This window comes from Eschrichtius robustus, chromosome 7 (assembly GCF_028021215.1).
Source record: "Eschrichtius robustus isolate mEscRob2 chromosome 7, mEscRob2.pri, whole genome shotgun sequence".
NCBI lineage: Eukaryota > Metazoa > Chordata > Mammalia > Artiodactyla > Eschrichtiidae > Eschrichtius > Eschrichtius robustus.
In genome coordinates this window covers 113,359,405-113,372,860 of record NC_090830.1, presented here as the reverse complement: position 1 = coordinate 113,372,860, position 13,456 = coordinate 113,359,405, and the positions used below count along the sequence as shown (strand labels likewise).

At 38.6% G+C, this 13,456-nt stretch overlaps 1 protein-coding gene across 5 annotated transcripts in view; it reads right to left on the bottom strand.

Moving 5' to 3' along the window:
* Positions 1-13,456, bottom strand: part of CNNM2 (cyclin and CBS domain divalent metal cation transport mediator 2) — a 139,641-nt gene that overhangs the window by 15,513 nt on the left and 110,672 nt on the right. For 3 of the 5 annotated variants that reach the window (XM_068548480.1, XM_068548482.1, XM_068548481.1), the window contains exons 2-4: positions 8,061-8,204; positions 5,154-5,291; positions 2,935-3,104 (exon numbers count right to left, since the gene is read on the bottom strand). In XM_068548480.1, the coding sequence (XP_068404581.1) occupies positions 2,935-3,104; positions 5,154-5,291; positions 8,061-8,204 (452 nt within the window). Of the gene's footprint in view, positions 1-2,934; positions 3,105-3,895; positions 4,950-5,153; positions 5,292-8,060; positions 8,205-13,456 lie in introns of those variants that run through there. The other 2 variants (XM_068548483.1, XR_011074525.1) reach the window with 2 other exon arrangements.

Sequence of the window (13,456 nt, the reverse complement as noted above, 5' to 3'; positions counted from 1 at the left end):
CTGAATTTATTAGAATTTACATGTGACAGAGCAAATGACCAATTTTTATGAAGAAGTCACATAAAACTTTTTGTTTAAAGTGTATTTCCCTGGCTTTATATTTAATTCTCTTCAACTTGGTTAATTTTATTTACACAATTTAAAACTCTAACATTTTTTCTTGCTCTTTTATGATGGTGGAAAAATTTTCCACCAAGATTATGTTCCTATCCATTTCTACTTTTATATGTGTATTCTGTTAAGTTATGTAAGGCATGTAGAGCCAAAAAAGTTTTCTTTCACTATTTATTGTGCTTTTATCACAATACATTTTAGTTAAAAAATCTACTTTCTCAGATAAAACTTGAAAGTGCCTTTTTATTCATATGTAGTATGTGTCCCATAACCTATAGGATATTCTTTTAAGTAAGCTTACTTAAATGGTTTGCTTTGAATAAATTAGACTTTATTTCATCTAGGGTTTAAACCCAAAGTGATTGTTTCTAGTTATAATTATATTCCAAACATCAATTACTTAATAAAAGAGTTTTTCTAGTGTCTGCAGAAGAAGGCAGCTCGCTGGCACTGGGGCCAGGAAGGGAAGGCAGCTACAGCTGCTTTCCTCTGGTTTAATGTTCTTGAAATGCAGTGGAACATGCTCAATAACCTGGCATGAATTTCCAGTGATGGATTAGTGATATTTTAGGTGGAATATACTCTGTCAATGGTGATGGCTATGCTAGACTGACAGGGTATTATGATATTTCATTTTGTCATACTCTGGGTACCTCAGGTAACTGCCTGGCCTTCAAGAACATGATTTTCACCAAACTCTACAGTTTGAACACCTCCATAAATCCTTGAAATCTTTATAAAACTCCCATGATGGGGCTTCTCTGGTGGCACAGTGGTTAAGAATCCGCCTGCCAATGCAGGGGACCCGGGTTCGAGCCCTGGTCCGGGAAGACCCCACATGCCGCGGAGCAACTAAGCCCGTGCGCCACAACTACTGAGCCTGTGCTCTAGAGCCCGTGAGCCACAACTACTGAGCCGACGAGCCACAACTACTGAAGCCCGCGCGCCTAGAGCCCATGCTCCACAACAAGAGAAGCCACTGCAATGAGAAGCTCACACACCACAACGAAGAGTAGCCCCCGCTCACTGCAACTAGAGAAAGCCCGCACGCAGCAACGAAGACCCAACGCAGCCAAAAATAAATAAAAATTTAAAAAAACTCCCATGACATCGTCAGTTCCAAGAACTTGTCACATTTATAAAAATATTTAACGTGACATAGGTATTCAAATATAGGTACATGGACATAAAAGCCTTATCAAAAATATCTTTAAAGATTTACTTATAAAGGGACAAGAATTATGAAGTCCCTCTTCCATAAAATCTATTTTTTGATCCATCAGCCAGGAAATGGCTTTTTTACATACCAATAGAGCATTACTGAATCAGAATTCATAAATGCTAACTATATAAAAATCGACGATTGAAAGCCACAGAGTTTCTAATATTACTGAAATTCACAATGTCAATCCTCAAAGTTCCAAATAAACTGTCTTTAATGTCATTCAGTTTCTCTAATTTTAAGGAATATTCACATCTAGATTTTATGAGAAACACGAATGCTTTACTCCTTCACTGTAGTAAATAAAATAAATTCCCAACCCCCTCAGAGTTTCAAGCTTGTCTATCCCCAGAGAAAAAGAAAAACAATTCAGGATTGAATGAGACTAAGGTTAGTAGAATAATCAGGGTACTGACTTAGAAAACCTGCAAACAGACGTTTCCAAGAAACACTATATGAAAGCAGCATATACCTGGTTAATCCACAGACTTTTCTACAGTTCCTCACTTCTGCTTCCAGAATTCACTATACAGTCCAAACACGGGGCATGAACACAACACTTCCCAGAGTTTCTAACATCTCGACATCTGATAAGAGTTATTTTCAGATAAAAAGAAACATCTTGATTCATTTAGATAATTGGGACTTGCTGGACTCAATGTAAATTGTAGATGGGTCTACCAAGTGCTAATTATACTCTTATAAAGATCCCTCCAATTCTTACCTAGGAAGTAACCAAGAAACAGGAGAATGCTTAAGGGGCTAGTATTCTTATATTGAAATACACTCAGAATTCCTATAAAAGTAATTCTTCAATAAAGAGACACAAGAAATCAATAAAACTAGCATGCTATTCATTGTACTATTCATCTTGGTCTCCATACCAAGAACTGCGCTCTACCAAGTGAAACTGTGAGATAATAAGGGCCTCCTGTCAATCCAAGCACAAAAGCCCCTCTAGGGCCCCTAGGAGGGTTCAGAATGGATGGACCTTCTCACCTTATATAGTGGATTATGTTACAGTGAGAAGGAGGTAAGTTACCATTGCCATGAGAGGCTGTGATTATCCCATCAGTTCCTCATTAAAACAGAAGCTGGTAGTAATCAGGAATAAAAACAATAATAAATGGATTATTTTGATGGCGTTAAGGGAAGAGATCATAAGGCATCTCTAGGAAATTGTGCAAGACCAAGTCCTAACGAGGGGTGGAAGAAACAAAAGATGATAAAAAGGAGACCCAAGGAACTCACAACACTTAAATTTCAAATGCCCAGCCAAGATTTAGACATGCACAGGTAATTCCCCAAACTCTTCAAAAAAAATACAAACACCTGAATTCACCCTTCTTCAAATGAATGCCTCAATGCCTCAGCAATCACTAAGTGCCTGTCTGTATTGGAAATTAAAGTAATTAATAACATTGCTTTATATTGAAATTGTTTGCAGATAGGAAAACAGGGAGATGAAATTCTCCCACTGCAAGGCCACCCCAGAAGTTAAGTATGTTATCCTTGACACCCATTCACCTACACCAAGTCTCCTCCGAACTGGAAGGGTGGGTACTCAATAAGATCAAACAACTGTTAATTCTTCTGACCTGCAAAATGAGAACGAAGTAGTCTACAGGTTTGTTTCGCTGGTAGAGGTAGTATTCTGGGGCTTTCTTGTTCTTCTCATCATACTTCAGTTCCTGGATGACATTGGGGTGCTTTAGCAGCCTTAGAAGGATCTTCTCTGACATCTGGGATGGGCTAAATGCTTCTACTTCTATAGATATAAACACAACTTGATATTACACTTCAAATGGATGGAAAAAAATGATACTAGTGATTAAGGTGTTTAGAGAAAAGAATACTTGGAATTGAAGCGATAACAGTATGGATTAACGAGACTTCCGTTTGGTGATCCGCTGGGGGCAGATTACCTGGGAGAAATTAGAAAATGCTGAATTCTCATGTTTGTTGCTTTAAAACTTTTCATTTTCGACCTGTCATTGGTTTCAGTTCTCATAAAAATACCCTCATTTTCTGACTGACACAAAGGAAAATCAACCAGAAGCAGGCTCCATGACTGCCAGGACGCCCTGCAACAGGCCACAAAAGACTGACTGTCCAACAACAGCCAAAGGAAGAAGCAAAGGTCAGGAAGCATCTAGGTGTGGGTTAGTACCAGGTGCACAGACGCAGTGCTCCACATCTCATTCTCCCACTCAACTACCCTGAGAAAGTCTGGGAACAAAGGAAGGTAGAGATTCAGAATAAAAGCAAGGCACGTGCACACATCAACATGCACTCCAACTTGCTAATTAAAAAAAAAAAATGTAATGTTGATCTGAGTTTACAAAGATATTGATTTTATTAAAATAACAAAACCCAAAATTACTGACTTAAGGGTGCCATACTGAAAGTGGACTTTATGGTATCTCAGAGGCAGAGTAGGATAACATTTAGTTTTAAATTGTGGTTCTAAAATGATGAACAATATTATCAGAAATAGAAAATAATAAGTTAAAGACATTGTTTATATGTTTTAAAATTTTTAAAATTATGTTATTTGTGCAATATAAATTCTGCATTAGCTTCTGTGACTTTTTTGTAATAACAAAATTAGATGTACATTGTGGAAATTTTGGATAACACAGAAAAAAATAAAGAATAAAATAAAATCGCCTATAAACCAACCACTTGTAACCATTCTGAGCAATTGGTGAGCATTTCTTTCTAATACCTCACCTAGGCATGCGTACCGTGTACGTGTGTGTACACACAAAAACACAAGGATAATCTTGTGTACACACGGTTTTATACTGTTTCTTCTCACCTTACATTAAATTATGAGTATTTTCCCATGTCATAAATATTATATGGTGAGCATGTCCAGGTATCTGAAAACATGATCTTAAAGAGTGCATAACATTCCATCACATGGCTGCCGTTAGCATTCTTTTCAAAATATCTTAAGTATACTGCATTCAGTTGAAAGGCACTGGCTGCCCATCTTGGACACAGACGTCTTCTACAGGCCACTGGGTACTCTGATTTTCTCACACTTCCCCTGGCCAACAGAGCTCACCCTTCGCCTAGAGAGCCATCTGGGGATGTGAGCAGGGTCAGTCGGTCTCTCAAGTCCGTTCGACCTTGACCTCTCTGGAGCAGTCAGTGCTGGCTGGGTTGGTGGTTTTAATAATGTGAACACTTGCCTCCTGGAATGGACCCAAGTTAACAATCTGATTTGAAGAGGCCATCAAGAAATCCATGTCAGAGTTCTTAGAATTTCTGATTTCATTAAAGCCATAAAGGGTAAAGATTTAATTTTGAAAATTTATTGTTCTTCTTTGCAAATCATAGCACCTGTGTCACCACCGATGTCCAACTGTTCTTCTGAGGCAAGCTGAAGAGAGAACTACTCAACTGTCCGACACACAACGAGGTAGTGTCTGGTTTGCACTGTCCGCCTGCTCCGCCAGCTGGCTCTCCCCTGGACTTAGCTGAAGCGGATGGCCTGGCCTACTGTTCACATGCAGTGTGGCACTAACATTCATCCTTACCTTTCAGACCAATTTTAAGTTACTGGTCCACCCCTGGTAAATGTCTCAGAGGGTTCATGCCGACACTGAACATAGGAGAGGAGAGAATTTAAAAAGAAAAAAACAAAACAAAACAAAACAAAACAAAAAAACAAAAAACAAAACACAAAAGTGGCATTACTTATCACCCCATTTCCCAGTCTCCACCCCCAGCCCACCCCAGTCAGCGGTGGGTGAGAAACTCGCTCCAGGGTTGGCAGAGATTTCAAACTGTGATAAGCTGCACTTGCCTGTTGCTAGGAAACGGTGCATGGCCAGGAGAAGCTGTGGTGATATTTTAACCTTCATCTCGCTGTCTGTCTGCTTAAAGGCAGAAAAATCTTGCTTTCTTTCTCGATGGGCCACTTTCTTTTTCGTTCTGTTATCAGCTGAGGGAGAAATGGAAATGCATTCCATTAGGTTGGGGCTTTTTTCGAATGAAAATGACATAATATATGGAAAAGGCTAGGCTCTCTCTCCAGATGGTGGGCACGCTACATACAAGCACCACATGGAAAGGGGAAGGGAGAGAGAATCCTCATTAAATCAGTGCAGCACACTCATGACTGTGACACAATCCAGAGTAAGAAATCACAGGCAACCTGATGAGGAGCAACTATCGACACACTTCGTGAAGATCTTCAGAGCCCTTTTAAGTACGTTATTGGGCAGCTGGGGACAAGAATCCTCCCCTCGTGGAGCCTATACAACCACATAGCAACAGAGCATGTAGCCCAGAGTGCACACACGCTCCTGCTACTCAGGTCGCCACACCGCAGTGAAGAACAATCATGTTACAGAAGACACAGGGAAGCATGTCCCTGCCTTTAAGAGGCTCCCAGCCTCTGCTGAAAGAGAACACACACACACACACACACACACACAATCTCAAGAAACAAACAAGAACACTTTCATGGAACAGTATTTTAATAATAATAACTGTTAGCTGCATTTCTACCCCAGACCATGAGATCCTCAAGGTCAACCAAATACAAAGGAAGTGATTCAGAATAGAGGTCAGCACACTTCCTCTGTAAAGGGCTAGACAGCAAATACTTCAGGCTCGCGGGCCATGTATGCTGTTGCAACTACTCAACCCTGCTGTTTAGCAAAAAGCAGCCATATGTAAACGAATTAGCAGGGCTGTGTTACAGTAAAACTTTATTACGGATATGAAATTTTAACTTCTTATCATTTTTGCATGTCACAAAATAAAATTATTATCCTTTTTTCAACTGAAAAATGTAAAAAAAAAATTTTAGCTTCTGGGTCATATAAAAACAGGTGGCATGCTCTTGAGGGCTGTAGTTTGCCAATCCTTGATCTAGGAAGCGTCTAATGCAAAACCTTTTTTCAAGTATTTTTCTGGACAAAGTAATGATCAAGAAAAAACTAGATTAGAGACAAGATCCTAATTGCTTCCTTTTTTTCCCCCAAGAAGCATGTGTCTTTACATTACCATTTCATGCCTAGGGCAAAACAGAGTGATTACTAACTAGGCTTGTCCTGGGGAGACAGTGAACACAACCTATAATTTTCCTGTCTCAAATTCTCTTTAGAATCAGGCAGCATAAATCAATGCAGGCATCCTAAATAATTTTCTAATGACAAAGGTAGTCATCATCCCTAATCTGAATCAAGAATACACCTGAACCACAAGTTCAGCATCTCATTCAGGAAGCCATGTATGAAATCAGTCTCATCAAGGTTTAAAAGAAGTGAACTGTAGTGTAAACATAAAAGCTCATAAATGTCTAGATTATCTTTCTTACAATGAGGATTACCCCTGGGGAAACACATAAATATGCAGAGACACACTTGGTATTAAATAGTCACTGTGAGGAAGGATGAAAAGAATGTAAACGTAGAATTAACAATATTCTCTATTATGAAATCTCTGATTATTCTCCAAGAGTCAAAAGGATAAAACACATAGGAACTGGTGTTTTTTAAAGAACACTATACAGATGTGAGGAAAAAATAAGATACATTTTCAGAAGCATGTCAAGAGCTAAACATAAAATGTATTTTTTTAAGTGGGTACATGGAAAACATAAACATAAATGTATAAACATAAAATGTATTTTAACATAAACATAAAATGTATTTTTTTAAGGGTGCGTGGAAGACTTTTTAAAAAAATGAGGGACATTCCCTTCTAACAGGACTGAAAAAAAATCATTCCACTTTGAGCAAGGCTGGCTTTGTCCTGGGTGCTCCAGGCCATTTGAACAGTCCATTTTCCCCTCCAAGTCATGCTTTAAAAGCCAAACAGGACAAAAAGAGCCCAGATTCTCCTTCTCTATACCACCTTTGAGAGCCCCTAACATCTCAGGCCTTGGGCCATCTTTGGCATTAAGAAACCCTTGAAAGAGTCTTTACCTAAGAGTAAAGCTGAGGAAGAGGGTTTAAGCTCCACAGTCCAACAGTTGTGGACTTTAATGAGACAAGATTCATGTTCAACACTCAGCCCAGAATCAAGCCTACTCCTGGGCAAACAGGTGTGGATACTTCCCTTCCCCTGCCCCTATCCAAGACCACCTCTCAAAAGGCAGAGAAGCACAGAATGAGAAAAATAAATTTTTTATTGTGTACCCTAACCCGTCCTGCTTTCTCTATATACCCTGCTGCACCACTACTGCCCCAGCAAAACTATGCCTGCAAACCTCACCTCTACCCTGGCCCATGGGTCCTGGAACAGAGAAATTTCAACAGTTGCTATCCATCAATTTAACAAACTCCCCTCACTTTTTAAGTATTTGAATTATGACCATAGGTAGAGACAGAAATTTATCTGAAAACAATTTGCCTAATTGTGTAAAATGAAAATTTAGTTAAGAACAAGTCTTCCTCCAGATGTAAAATAAATGGAAAACCAGGAATGGAGTTTTCTGTTCAGGGCAAGCAATGCCCAGATCAATAGTTAGAAGCAGTTGGCTTTTCAAAAAAAACATGGCCAGTTGACACTACAGGACCTGCCTCTTCTTCCTCTCTGATGAAGGGACTGGAATATACTGGTAGGTGGTACCCAGCCTACACACACAGTGCATAATTAGAAACAGGCAGACAACAGCTGGAGAGATGTCAGATGACTCACAAACAACATGACAAATAAAAGCAAAGGTTTTGGAAAATTACACTCAGGCGATGGTACTCACTGTATAAATCTGTTTCATCTAGAATCTCAGATTTGATGATTTCTTCAATCACATCCTCTAACGTGACAATTCCCAGAACTTCATAAAATGGATCCCCCTCTCCCTCATTGTTTACTCGCTGCACAATAGCCAGGTGAGATTTACCTTTAAAGAAAACAAAGAGGTAATTTTCAGAGGTAATTTTCTGAATTTCCTGAATGAAGTCTTATAAATGATTATGGTAAAAATAGCAGCAAACACAGATACCAGATTATCAAAGTCTATATTTCAGCATTTAAAAATGGTTTGGAAATACCACAAACAAATGGAAAAGCTTCATGGGCCATAAAAAGTAAGACCAGTTAATACAGAAGAGCATCATCGTCTACACACATGGTACCACCATGTTACCACTTGCCTCCTAATGGATTTGGTCTTCGGTTATGTCAGCTCTTCCTTTGTGACCTTTTAGCAACTGCTACTTTACTTTAGGAGAGCAGTTCTCGAAGTGTGGTCTGTGGACCCCTAGGGGTGCCCAAGACCCTTTCAGGAGAGTCAGAAAGGTCAAACTATTTTCATTTAGAACACTAAAATGTTCCTGGAATTTTCCACTGTGTTGATATTTGCAGCAATGGTGTAAAGTGCCTGAGCACAAATCAAGGCAGCGGTAGTAGTGGTCACTATGCTAGTGGTCACTGTCTTCTCCACCACACACACACACACACACACACACACACACACACAGTGAGAGGGGAAAAAATTAGTTCCTCTTAAGAATATCCCTTAAATTAGGAGTTTGGGATTAAAATATACACACTACTATATATAAAATAGATAGCCAACAAGGACCTACTTGTTGCACACAAGTATAGCACAGGGAACTATACTCGATATCTTGTAATAACCTATAATGGAAGAGAATTTTAAAAAGTATATATATATATATATATATATATATACGTATATATGTAACTGAATCACTTTGCTGTACACCTTTAACACAACATTGTAAATCAACTACATTTCAATAAAAATTTAAAAATAAAATAATTCTTTTCAGGACAAAAAAAAAAAAAGAATATCCTTGATGAAGCAGTAAAAGTTATTAGCTTCATTAAATCTTGATTCCCGGGACCTGTCTTTCAATATTGTATGTGACAAATTGCGAAGTACGGTAAAACACTTCTGTTGCATTCTCAAGTACGATAGTTGTTTTGAGGAAAGGACTCAAATTGTTTTGAGGAAAATGACTCAACGCAAATTGTTTGAGTTGCAAGTTGGATCAGCCACTTTTTTTCACTGAACATCTTTTTTAGTTGAAAGAATGACTACCAAACAAACTATGGTTATTTAGACTTGGATATTTGGCAGACATTTTCTTGAAAATGAACAAGATGAGCCTCTTACATTAAGGAAAACAACAGCAGTGTTTGCTGCCAAAGATAACATCTGAGCTTTCAAGGGAAAATTAGAATTTTGGGAAACTTGTATCCGCCGCCACGAGCTTGAGAGCTTCTCAGTAAAGACTTTTCTGATGAGACAGGTGGTGCTATTAACAAATGAGATTTTGAAAGCACTGAACAATAAAATGTGTCAACATTTCAAAGATCTGCTTAACTCTGTGAACAAGTATTTTCCAAATGACCAGGGCCATGGTGTTACCAAATCACGCATGGGTAAATGATTTATTCAGAATGCAATACATAAGTGGATTTTTAAAAACTTATTTTGCAGTAATTTTAGATTTACAGAAAATTTGCAAAGACAGTAGAGTCCCTGTATACCCTTTACTCAATTTCTCCCCCACTGATAACATCTTACTTTACCATGATATAGTCATCAAAACTAGAAACTGACATTGATATGGTAATATTCAGTAAATTCCAGATTTCATTTGGATTTCACCAGTTTTTCCATTAATGTTCTCTTTCTGTTCAAGTATCCAATCCAGAGTACCATATTGCATTTAGCTGTCATGTCTTCCCAGGTTCCTCTGTTCTGTGACTGATTCCCAGTCCTCCCTTGTTTTCCATGAGCTTGACAATCAAGTAGCACTGGTCAGGTACTCTGCAGAATGACCTCTTATCTGGATATATCTTTCTCACGATTAGACTGGGATTATGAGTTTTCTAGTTACATCACACCAGGGCTCACATGGCAGCCACATGACATCACAGGCGATGTTCACCTTCACCACTTGGTTAAGGTAGAGTTTCCCAGGTTTCTTCTCCACTGCAAAGTTACTAATTTTTCCCTTTCCCTCATTCTACTTTTTGGAAGCAAGTCACTAGGTCTAGCCCACCCCCAGGGAGGGGTGAGCGGTAGGAATTAAGCTCTCCTTCCTGGAGTCAGAGGGTAGCTACATACATTATTCAGAATTCTTCTGTAAGGAAGATTCCAGACCAAAAGATTTTAATGTAACAGTGCACCAAAAGTCCACTGGCATAGTTTCAGATTCTACATTGCAACTAACCTTTAAGAAACTATCACTTGGGGAGTTTTGGTATATTATCAAAGAAGAACATACACAATTATTCAAAAAGCCTATTAAAACACCCCTCCCTTTTCCAAATACGTATCTGTGTGAGGCCAGATTTTCTTCACATACTTCAATTAAAACAGTATACAGCACAGACTGAATGAAGAGAATCCAGCTGCCCTCCATTTAGCTAGATAATAAAGAGATACACATAAAGGTAAACAATGACACTATGTTTTGGAAAAAAGTTATTTTTAATAAAAATGTTGTTTATGTTAACATGTAATGGATTTATGATGTCCCTTAAAAATGAATAAGTAAATATTGAAAATTTCTCAGGTTTAATTTCAAATATAGTAAACATCAAAAAGATATAACCTACAAGGAAGAACACATGCTGTGAAGCTGACCAGTCCTGGATGAGAACTCCAGCATTGCCACTTTAGCCATCACCAGCTGTATGATGAGCAAACTACCTAACTTTTCTGAGCCTCAGTCTCCTCTAAACCCAGGCTCATTCATGATAGTCGCTGCCACACAGGATTATCGTGAGTGTCAGAGATAATGTTGGTACCTAGCAAAGACAGTGCCTAGGATCCACTGGGTGATCAATAAATGGTAGCTCCTATTAATTTATTAATATTCTTCCTCAATTCTAAGGCACCATCAACTTATTGCCAGCTTAGGAAGAGAAAAAAAAAAACCTACTATACTAAATGTACACCGTGGTTAAAAGATGCATTTCAATTTCAGAAAGATCTTTTAAAATTTTAAATTTATCTCAAACACCAATATTGGTTTTCCCAACCCAAGGCATGCAAGGCATCTGAAACTTATCCTTAGGTTAAGTCAAGGAGACATGATATCTGGAAACTTCATGATCAGTTAACACGTATATTATTTTTGTCAATGTCAGGGTGAGGTTTTTGGGGTTTTTTTTGCCGGGGGTGGGGGAGTGAGGGGGTGTCCTTTAAATAAAGTTTACTTAAAACTTCAAACTGGGTGAGTTTGCTCAGACACAATCAGCCAGACAAACTAAAAATATCCTGAAGGCCAGGTCTGATCAAGTTCCCAGCACTTACTCAGAAACTGGCTTTGGTTCTGTCGGCTTGTCCGCCCTTTTCTGCTCTGCCTCAGACCCCTTTATAGGCAACAATTGTCTGGAGGCCTAGAAGTTTAGATTGTTAGACAATTAGGCCTCCTAACAATTTGCATCCTTAGCATGCTCACGCTCAAAGAATGAAAATATTTTGAGCAAATGAGACTAGGAGGAAAACTTATCAGCAATAGATATAAACACCGCATCTGGTCAAGTCAATTCTAGTCTAGTCAGTTTGGTCCGGTCAGTTTCTCACATCTGCTTTCCCAAGGACCCAAACATAAGCAGTTAAAAATTCTTGGTGAATGCTGTCTGTCGAAAGTTAAATTCTTTTGCTATTCCCAGCTTGTGATCATTTAAAAGGAATTTTCCAAAGCAAGGTCTAATATTAGACTCAAAATGAAGTTTCCATTCCACTGAGGCGCTATTCTCACCAAAGTAACTACCGCATAATCAGATTGTCTTGGAGCAATTCGTTTAAATGCAGATGGACATACTTGAAATACCAGCTCAGCAGCACCAACAGATCTGACTGGAAAGGGCCTTACTCTCGGAGAAATTATTCATGTAAGGTAGGCTTCTGAGATTGAAAATTATTAAGTTTTCTTCCAAGCTCACTTGTTCCCTTTCACACCCCCACCTCCAGTACTGAAACTTCTTCATCTGCCCCAGAGCCACATATTTTTAGCTTTGGAATTCCTGGTGAGAAGTCTTGTTTTTTGAACCTTCTTCCCACTAAGCAGTACAAAAAAAATGATACCCCTCTTCTCTAATCATGCTTTTGGAGGACAATACAAGGTACCTCTTCCCCCACTTAACCATTCGCTGCAGGGAATTCAGTCTTTGGCCTCATCAATGGAGCAATCAAAAAGAAAATGTAAACCTGTCAATACAGAAATTTTAAAAACTGAGCTCAAATAGCATCCTTCTGAACCTGAGTGTTGGAGGCATTAAGCCAGGATTGAAAGCAGCAAAGCAATTTTGGGGAAACTAATAAAAGGCATTTATAAACCAAAAACTAGAAAAGATTATAAACTGATGGATTCTTAACATCCAAAGAATGAAAACACAGCAATCAGCACAACATGCAATTATAGGCATTAAGTAGCACTAAAACTTTTAAATATACATGGATTAAATAAACTTGATTAACTATATACAGAATAAAGCAGACATTAGGGCTTGGAGACAGCCCTTTTTTGCTAGCTATAAGAGGTCTTGCAGTATATATGTCATTTCCAACTGCCCTGAACTTTATACCCACAGCCTCTCTTCACGTAGTCTGGTCCTAGATCACTAAGGGATCACTAAGTCAGACCTAAGAGAATCTATGCAGGCCTCTCTTCAGAGTACAGGGCTCTATCAATATATTTCTATTCAAAGTCAGTATCATAAGCAAGTTATTATGAAATAATCACCTAGATTTTAACTGCTACGTGCTCAAAACAGGGCATTGGCACAGATGAAATTACAAGAACATGTCTTCATTGTCAGGTATGCTAAGTAAAATCATCTACACACAGTAAAACTGGGATCGAATTTCTGTCTCTGCCTGCTTTCACTGCTCCCTAAATCAAAGTATTGCCTATTCTCTCTGGAGAATCAGCCCAGAATGGTAGCAGGTTGCCACACTCGCATTTTTTAACCTTACCACAACGCTAGGATCGAATTCTGAATGACAGATACCATTTGTATTTTGATAGAAATAATTAACTAGATAGCGATTAGGCTGACAAAGGGTACCTTAACTGCCTGATGAAAATATGGACTCATTTCCTATCATACAAGTTTGATGTCAATCAAGTGAAATGGAACAGTAGACAGAGTAACTGAAATAGC